Consider the following 9,962-nt stretch of genomic DNA (forward strand, 5'->3'; position numbering starts at 1 on the left):
CTGGGGGGAAGGGAGGGTAGAGTTTGGCTGCCATCCTGCCCACCCAGCCCTTGATTGGGTTGGGAGAGTCCGTCAGGGGTGGGCCAGCCCCACCCCCTGATCAGGCTGGTTCAGCCCTGATGGGGCCAGTTCACTGGCCACAGTGGGCCTCATAGTGACTGGTTGTTCCGGTCGTTTGGCTTTATGGTCGCTGGCTTTTTATTTATATAGATAGCTCTATTTAGCATTCTTCTTTTAAGAAGAGCTTTTGGTCATCAACTTGGGATGAATTATAGTTCCTCCTTTAAAAGAGTGGGCTAAATTCCTTCCCTTCATCAGTTTCCAACCACAGGTCTTAAACAGAATGTGGCATTGTCTTTCATTTTATCTTTCATTTGGGTTCTTCATTCTCAGCAAAGCTGCTATGTAGGTATATATTGTGTCCTACAAATTCTGGTCTTCTATCTTGTGTTTCTCATTTAAATGTAAGTCTTTGTGCTATTTCCATCTGAGTCTTAAGTGTTTTATGTGTTTTGATTGGTGGTGAGTTTTTTCACATGAGTTTATATAGGTGTTTGTATTTGGTTTTAGTTTAGGGATTATTTTCTTGTGTTTATCTCAAAGGAGTCATGATGCTGATGAATGTATTGTAGTTTATTTTATTTTTAAAAACATGTTTTTATTGATTTCAGAGGGAGAAAGGGAGAGGGAGAGATAGAAACATCAGTGATGAGAGAGAATCATCTATCAGCTGCCTCCTGCACACCCCCCTCCTGGGGGTCGAGCACACAACCCTGGCATATGCCCTGACTGGGAATCGAGCCATGATCTCCTGGTTCATAGGTCAACACTCAACCGCTGAGCCACACTGGCCAGGCTGTAGTTTATTTTTGAAGAAACAGAATTATTTGTTTTAGGTACACTCTCTCCACTTCCTTTCCCACTTCCTCCCGCCCCCTCTCCCAAGAATATGTTACATCTATCAGGAAGCATGTTTTTTTTTGTTTTTTTTATTATGCCAGCAGCCATTGCCTACATACAATAATTCATTTAGGGGTGACCAGGATATGTTTAAAATAAATTATACATGTATGGAATAAATTACTGTCAGTTGACTTTGCTTTTTTCATGAAACTTTGTTCTATTGATTAAATACAAAGTATCAAACTGCATGTATTATTCACTAAATTTTCGTTATTTTTAGGAAGAGTATCGACCAAAGTGTTTTTCACTCTTTTTGCCCTGCTTGGTCTCTTCATTTGTTTCTTCGGACACAGATTCTGGAAAACAGGTATTGTGTCTGATGTAGTTGCTATTGCATGCCTCATGGTCTTTTTTCTTAAATGCTGTGGGGAATTGATGATCTGTAAGGAGAGTAAGCAACTGTTGACCTCCACTGTCTTCATAAACTTGTGGTTGGGTTGTTTTAGTAAAGATTCTACTGAGTTGCTCTGCATTTTTATTTTTTCTCTTTTCGCAATAATGGAGTTTACCACGTCCTCTTGTTAGTGGAATAAAATGTGATTTGTGCAGCAAACTTCTTCATTTGCTAGATTTCCTAGTTGGTTAAAGATAACAGGTTAGGAATCAGGATGTCAGTGTAAAAAAATATATGTATGTGTGTGGATTTCAGTGTTGGTGGTCGACATGGTTTCATATAAATCAGGCTGTAGGACTCCATGTATAATTCATTAACAAGGAGTACAAATGGAGCATCAGGGGGAGAGTGAACTTAATCCTGATCTCATAAAACTCTTTAAACTTGCTTAAACAAATTGTTTGAAATAGCAATTCCTTTTCCTCCATCACTATACCTTTTTTTCTTGATTGAGAAGAGATGATTGTGAAGAATATTTAACTCCTCAAAGTGTAGAATGATTCTGTAACAAAGAATTTAATTCCTAAGCTGCATATAAGGCCCCAAAGATATTACTAGGTATTTTAACGGATGAAGATAATAGTTGGATTGTTCATTCTAAAAAGGAAAGGATGAATTAAAAGGAGACATAAAAGTCACATTTTGCTTTGGAATATTTTGTGTGGCTTTTTTTTCTTTTTTTACCTTTTAAATTTTATTTTCTCTTAAGTTGAAATTTAGTGTGCAATTTCAGATCAGACACAATGACAGAAGTACTATTCTTATTTTAAGAAGGAAGTATAACTGTATTAAAATGAGCTCTGAAATTAATAACTTAGCAATTGAAATTGACCTAAATACAAGAAGGTATAACCTATGGTTAGCACTTTAATAGTGTACCCATTTAATAGTAATATTTACTCCCCATAAATTCTACATTTTCCCTGCCTTTTAGATAATTATTTCTCTCCTCCAAATGCCCTAATGTGGAAGCATGAATTTATACATTAAATACTTAACTTGCATTGTAAAAAGAATACCTAACCATAGCTTGTGTTTTTTTCCTTTCCTGATGGTTTGCTACTAGAATTATTCTTCATAGGCTTTATCTTCATGGGATTCTTCTTTTATATACTGATTACCAGACTGACACCTATTAAGTATGATGGTAAGTAAAATAATATAACTTAATTAGGTGTTCAAAAGGAAGATGCTGTGTTTACACTCCACCTTTGCTTCTACAGTTTGTCCAGTATTGTGTATGATATGCTATTTTGTGTGTAAAATAATGTAAAACCTGTAGTCTAAACATCATTTCTAAACTGCTTGTTCAGACCTTCTCGTCCAAGTTTTTGGTACTTGGTAAATTACTTGGTATTTAGGGAAATGAAAGGTCCCTATGGATTATAAACCTGTGTTTCAGCTATGTGGTATACTGAAATATGAGATATATAACAGTCAAAATGTTAAGATTTTCTTCACCTTAAAACAGTGGTTCTCAACCTGTGGGTTGCAACCCCTTTGGGGGTCGAACGACCCTTTCATAGGGGTTGCCTAAGACCATCGGAAAACACAAATATAATTACATATTGTTTTTGTGATTAATCACTATGCTTTAATTATGTTCAGTTTGTAACAATGAAAATACATCCTGCATATCAGATATTTACGTTACGATTCATAACAGTAGCAAAATTATAGTTATGAAGTAGCAACGAAAATAATTTTATGGTTGGGGGTCACCACAACATGAGGAACTGTATTAAAGGGTCGCAGCATTAGGAAGGTTGAGAACCACTGCCTTAAAACAAACACAACCCCTCTGTCCTTGTCTTGTTTAACAGAATGCTTGTCATTCCTTCTTCCTCAGCCCTAATGTATAGGTCAGTGATGGCGAACCTATGACACGCGTGTCAGAGTGACACGCCAACTCATTTTTTTTGGTTGATTTTTCTTTGTTAAATGGCATTTAAATATATAACATAAATATCAAAAATATAAGTCTTTGTTTTACTATGGTTGCAAATATCAAAAAATTTCCATATGTGACACGGCACCAGAGTTAAGTTAGGGTTTTTCAAAATGCTGACACGCCAGCTCAAAACATTCGCCATCACTGGTATAGGTTGTGCCAAGTCATGCCTGTCACCAGTCCTGGGAGGTTTAGCCCTCCAGCTAGGGTTCATGCCTCAGACTGGTTCCTCCTCCTCCTCCGGGGAGAGAGAGAGAGAGAGAGAGAGCGAGAGCATGTTGGTCTCATGGCACCACTGAAGAGCCCACCCACCTCTGTTGGTGCCTGACCAACTTAAAGGCTAAGGGCGGCCCTGGCAATGGTCTATTGCGTCTAAAGCAGGCAGTCAGAGAAGCCACCTCTGGTCACACAGTTCCTCTTCTGTCTTTGTGCAGTTCGTCTGGTTCTGACAGCCATCGCCGGAAGTCTTGGTGGGATTTTCTTGGTAGCTGCTTGGTGGCGATTTGGCATCCTCGCGCTCTGCATGCTGTGTGTTGGACTAGTGCTGGGCTTCTTCGTCTCTTCAGTGACTTTCTTCACTCCGTTGGGTAAGAGATGCGTGACTCAGTGTTGCGTGCGTTCAGTTTATTGTTTGAAAGGTCTTATTTGGGCTCTCTAGGTACAAGTACTGCTCATCAGGGATGTGGGGTCTTCTATAGAGTTCTGGAAATTGGCACTTGATGATGTGGCACTTTAGGGAGGGCCAGTACAAATAAGAAGCCCTCTTTCCTCAAAGATACCTGTACTAGATGTCTTATAGAAGGCCTTTAGAGACAGCTTTGTTCCTATTTCTGAGATAAGGTGTGTGTCTAAGTCTGTTTCTGTTAGAATTAGTGGAGGGAAAATGCATTCTTAATATATAGCAAAACAGTGGGTTTTGTTCTTCATTTTTTTAAACCCTGGAACTCTTTCCTCAGACGAATCTTAAGTAGAAGCCCAATAGAGCCCGCAGGTAAATTGGGTGCTGCTTTGACAGCAGCTGACTTGGGGAACTCAGTGCTTTTCTCAGTCTTCTCTTTTACCCCGAACCTCCACTCCCACCCTTTGCCAAACTTTGTGCTCCTCAGGCACCTACTTGTAGTCATCTTGGGGCCGCAGCACAGGGATGGTTCTGTTTTTTTGTTGTTGTTTGTTTGTTTTGATTTTTTTTTACATAATTCAGTTTCGATCCATGTAAAAAATCTGGTTAACTTGTAAGTTAACTTTCTTTGCAGTTGTGCAATAACTTACATTTTCTGATTGTTGTCAAACATGGAAAAAGGGTATCTACATTCCAAGGAACTCTATTAGGCTATTTCTTTTTTATGTTTTATTTAGTTTTTATATTGCAATATCAGATTAAAGTAGATGGAAATGTTAGAAATAAGTATAGTTGTCTTTTGAGGCTATCAGCTTTGAGAACACAGGGTATAACAGAATGTAGTTGGTGCTCTATAAAGATTTTTTTTTTAAGACCAGAGAGAATTGACAACCTTTACTGACCATTAAGAGGCCCTTTTGTTCTAATTTTAGCAAACCTAAAGCCAGGTTCATTCCCACAGCCCCCCCCCCCCCCCTCGTTTGCAGGTAGCTTTTTTTATTTTTTCAATTAGTGTTAATGAGAATGCAGATTGGTGCAATCATGATGGAAAACAGTATGGAGGTTCCTCAAAAAATTAAAAATGGAACTGCCTTCTGACCCAATGATTCCACTTCTGGGAATATATCAGAAGGAACCCAAAGCACTAATTCAAAAGAATATATGCATCCCTATGTTCATTGCAGTGTTATTTACAGTAGCCAAGATATGGAAGCAACCAAAGTGCTCATCAATAGATGAGTGGATAAAAAAAGCTGTGGTACTCATGTACAATGGAATATTACTCAACCTGAAAAAAAAATGAAATCTTACCATTTGCTACAGCATGGGTGGACCTAGAGGGTATTGTGTTGAGTGAAATAAGTCAGACAGAGAATGACAAATACCATATGATTTCACTTATATGTGGGATTTATAGAACTCCTACTCTTCCAGGATACATGGGTCTCAAGATGTGGGGCCACCTTCAGGTGGACTGAGTGATGGTGCCACTGTCAGTATTAAATAATTCTCAGGCCCTACCTGGTTTGGCTCAGTGGATAGTGTCGGCCTGCGGACCAAAGGTCCCGGGTTTGATTTTGATCAAGGGCATGCACCTAGATTGCAGGCTCCTCCCCGGCCCAGGCCCTGGTCAGGGCATATGCAGGAAGCAGTCAATCCATGTGTTTCTCTAATATCAGTATTTCTCTCTTTTCCTCTCTCTTCCACTCTCTCTTAAAAAATCAATGGAAAATGTCCTTGGGTGAGGATTAAAAATAATAATAATAATTGTCAGGCTTAAATTCTCATTGTTTAAATTTATTTATAAATAGGAGTTCTAATATGTTCATCTTGGGTCACCCAAGGTGTGCCACCTTTTGGAAAAATTTAGTAGGAACAGATAGGTGGTTAGCTCCTGTCTTTCCTGATGCATTAGGAGATCACATCTTCCAGTATGCAGTGGCTTGGCAGGATCTGATTGATGGTAAAAATCTACTAAATGGATTTTGCTGCCTCAATTGGGTGGGAGTTCATATCGTTAGCTCTAAATCCCATTTCCTTGTATTTTTTACTTTGCAGTACAAAATCATGGAATCATAAAAATTTAGAGCTGGAATGGATGGTTTGGAGTTTGGAGATGAAGTGGTTCTATCTTCTCATTTTATGGGTTAGGAAACTGAGGCCTAGCTTCACAGCCTGTGATGGAAGAGCATGGATTAGTCAGGCCTCTTGTAAATCATCCTGGGAATAAATGCAGAGCATTTACCTGCTTGATTTTATTCCCTCCCTTCTATCTGCTGGGACACACCTTTCAAAGGTGATTGTATTGACAGCTAAATGAAGAAAATGAGAATTCATTTCTAAGTGCCAACACATTCTCTGGTTGTTATACATTAAACCTTCTACGTATGTCCATGTTCAGATGTTGAGAAAATGAAATTTAACGTAGTGAACATGTCTACTCTTTATTTCTTTTTGCTTTTTCAGGAAACCTAACAGTATTTAGTAATGATGCTGTGTTCTGGGTGACCTTCTCTTGTATAGTTGTTCTCATTCCAGTAATTTTCATGGGCTGCCAAAGAATAGTAAGTGTTTTTCATCAACAGTTAGATTTATTTATTATATTGTCCTGGGCCTTCAGTTGTTCACTTATTGCATCAGTTTGCATGTTTTATTCACAAGTACCATATGATTTCACTTATATGTGGACTCTAATGAACAAAATAAACTTAACAAAGTGGAGACAGACTCATGGATAGAGAACAGACTGACAGCTGGGAGTTGGGGGCTGGGTGAGAAGGGTAAAGGGATTAAGCAAAGACTCATGGACACAGGCAACAGTATGGTGATTGCCAGAGAGAAGAGGAGTCGGGGGAGAGGGAAGAGAGTAAAGGCAGGGGGTAAATGGTGATGGAAGGAGACTTGACTTGGGATGGTAAACACACAATATAATATACAGATGATATATTGTAGAATTGTGTTCCTGAAACCTATATAATTTATCAATCAATGTCAGCCCAATAAATTCAATAAAAAATAAAATTTAAAAATATGCTTTTAACAGTGGGAGCAGAGAAGGTTGGACTCACTGTAATGCAACAACCTGATGGATCATTAGCCATCTCTGCAAAAGAGTGGTTCTTCGTTTAATTAAACTTTATTGTTGAAGTTCTTTCACAGGGAAGATACCTTTTATATAAGGTAAACTGTGTTTTAAGAACTCATTATGGGTGTCAAAGATTGTTCTTAGTTTATAGGTAACCTTTATTCAGCTCTAAGACTTGGTCCTTTTCATGTGAGCAGAAGTGATTCCCTGTGTTTGAGGCCAGTGATAAGCGTTAGCAACTATTCTTGTTCTACCAGAGGTAAAGCCTAAAATTTCCCTCTCTTCCACAGCTGAACATCCTGACTTGTGGATTCATTGGCTCCTATTCGGTGGTCTTGGCCATTGACAGTTACATGTATACAAGTCTTTCTTACATCGCTTTGAACGTACTCAAGAGAGCACTCAGCCCTCATTTCCGCAGAGCTTTCACAAATGTGCCTTTTCAAACTAATGGTAAGACCCTAAATCCAAGAATCAGAGCGATACTCAGTTAGGAATATTGGCTCACCTGTGCTAACAGAAGCACTTGGTAATAGAATGAAAGAAGATTAGCTGGAGGAAAGAAAGTTAACTGTGGGCACTGGTCATAAAATATTGGATTGTGAAGGACCCAAACAACTGGTTCCTTTACAAGCTGTCTGGACTTTCACGTGACTGTAACAGAAAATTCCTATCTTCAAATATAAGATTATAGTTTCTTCACTCATTCCTTGGTTTGTAAGTAAGGAAATAACATATGTTTGGACAAACTCACCACAAACACTAATATTACTAAGAAAAGATGACATAAATTTAGGTAGGCTATGAAAGGTTACATGTTAGATCTGCTTGGTTTTGAAATACGCAAGTTCCAACTGTGCGTTTTACTGTTTTTTAGACTTTATTATCCTGGCAGTATGGGGCATGCTGGCTGTCAGTGGAATTACGTTGCAGATTCGGAGAGAAAGAGGGCGACCGTGTTTTCCTCCTCACCCGTACAAGTTATGGAAACGAGAGAGGGAACGCAGAGTGACCAACATCCTGGATCCCAGCTACCACATCCCTCCATTGAGAGAGAGGCTCTATGGCCGATTAACCCAGATCAGAGAGCTCTTCCAGAAGGAGCAGCCAGCTGGAGAGAGAACACCCCTGCTTCTGTAGATGCCAACGGCCTTGGTCAGTGTGATCCTGAAGAACACAGGCACTGCGGCAGCTTTGGTGTTTGTGCCCAGCCTGCTTCAGCCATCTCCAGTGCAAGTCTGATAAGAAAACAGGCTTGTGTATCTGTGTGCGGTGTCCTTACCGATGCATGGAGATTATAATTCTAAGTGATGAAAAGATGACCAAAAAATGGGTGGTAGGGAAGCTTTTCCTTATTCCAAAATACTTGAGAAATTACCTCTTGGTTTACATGATCAACTTGTTCCATTAAATAGATACACACACGCACACGCACACACACAAATTAAAAAACTGATTCTCACATAAAGCCGTGGTGTTTTCTTTTTACAAGTCCTGGAAAATTTCTCACACTTTAGTCCGTCTAAACCTGGGGGGCAGGGGCACAGAGGATGGTTTGAGTGTTAGACTGAGTTTTTTGCTACTGTTTAGAGATTTAGGGATTTGATACTGGGTCTTTGAACTTCTGAGTCAAAAGGAAAACTAACTTAAAAAGTCTGATTACTTAATTGCATCTCTGTTAGTATCATATAGTAACAAAAGGTGTCATTCTTTTGCTTATTTTTGTGATAAAAAACACATTTACCATATCATTTTAAATGTATAGTTTTTGCTTTTTTATTGTTTAAAGTGGTAATTTAAATAGCTAAATTATTTCAATTTGAAAATAGATCTAATTTATATAGATAACAGAACTTTTATATGGATGATTAATTTATATTCCAAATAATGGCCTGGTTTTTTTTCCTGGCCCTTTAAAAGAGTATTGATAGCTGATCTCTAATTTAAACCATATTAAGTGACATAAATTTTTGTTTTGTTAATCTTTACCTGCATTTTGTAGTTCTTTCGGCTAAATTAGTTATTAGCATTGATGTGAAATACAATTTCAAAAAACCTCTATATGAAGCCCTTTGTACCATCTGTGTTTAATGTGATGAGGAAGTCAAAGCACTCAGTGTTTAATGGAGCTACTTTTGAAGTAGAGGCTTGGCATTTGTAAGGAAAGTCCCTTCAGTTTTAACTTTTTTTTTTTTTTTTCATCATGAGAATGTAACCTGGGTGCCCTGGGCTGCATAGCTGCTCCTCATGGCCTTTTAACTGTCAGAGCCTCTGCCACCAGCTCTGCCTGGGACTTGACATGTCTGAGTGACAGGGTGGTTGTATGCACATTTGTGAGTTAACCACCATTTGAAATGATGCTGCTTTAGAGTTTTTTCAAAGCACAATAGATTTTTGAAATTTCGGGTAGCTGGAAAATTTTCAACTTTTACTTTTGAAAGTGTCTTGGAAATGATTTATTCTGTAATCCACACTATTTATATAACCGCAGTAACACTTAAACTTCAAGGAAATTTTTTTTTATAATTCACCGTAGGGATTCTGACTTCTGCCATATCTTGGTATATTCTAACAAAGTTATACAAAATGTTTGTGAGTTATTTTCTATACCATTAAAACGCACTGCCAGTGAAGATTGTAAAGATACAACACACTTTTTTGGAGGGGGATACAAATTGTTAAAATTTATGTTAATTTGTGAGTAATAAAAAGCTCGTTTGTACAATTTTTAAATAAATTCCTATTTTGAAAAAAATGCTAAAATGTCTCATTATTATAAAAATCTTATAAAATTTTTTTGACAACTATCTTTGTACCACAGTAACAAGACATAAGAAGACAGTTTCATAGCTATAAAAACAATTATTTAATTAAAAATAATTATTTAAAGAATCAGTTTAAGCACAAATGAAATCATAAGAAATGAAGGAAATCTGGGGCAAGCTGATGT

At 38.0% G+C, this 9,962-nt stretch overlaps 1 protein-coding gene across 1 annotated transcript in view; it reads left to right on the forward strand.

Annotated features, from left to right (window-relative positions):
• Nucleotides 1-9,767, forward strand: part of TM7SF3 (transmembrane 7 superfamily member 3) — a 28,253-nt gene extending 18,486 nt beyond the window's left edge. The window contains exons 8-13 of the mRNA XM_023744350.1: nucleotides 1,184-1,270; nucleotides 2,424-2,504; nucleotides 3,743-3,895; nucleotides 6,394-6,491; nucleotides 7,303-7,465; nucleotides 7,890-9,767. Coding sequence (XP_023600118.1) covers nucleotides 1,184-1,270; nucleotides 2,424-2,504; nucleotides 3,743-3,895; nucleotides 6,394-6,491; nucleotides 7,303-7,465; nucleotides 7,890-8,152 — 845 coding nt within the window. The 3' untranslated portion in view covers nucleotides 8,153-9,767. The remainder of the gene's footprint in view (nucleotides 1-1,183; nucleotides 1,271-2,423; nucleotides 2,505-3,742; nucleotides 3,896-6,393; nucleotides 6,492-7,302; nucleotides 7,466-7,889) is intronic.
• The last annotated feature ends 195 nt before the right edge of the window (nucleotides 9,768-9,962 follow it).

Source organism: Myotis lucifugus, unplaced genomic scaffold (genome assembly GCF_000147115.1).
Source record: "Myotis lucifugus unplaced genomic scaffold, Myoluc2.0 scaffold_451, whole genome shotgun sequence".
Classification (NCBI taxonomy): domain Eukaryota; kingdom Metazoa; phylum Chordata; class Mammalia; order Chiroptera; family Vespertilionidae; genus Myotis; species Myotis lucifugus.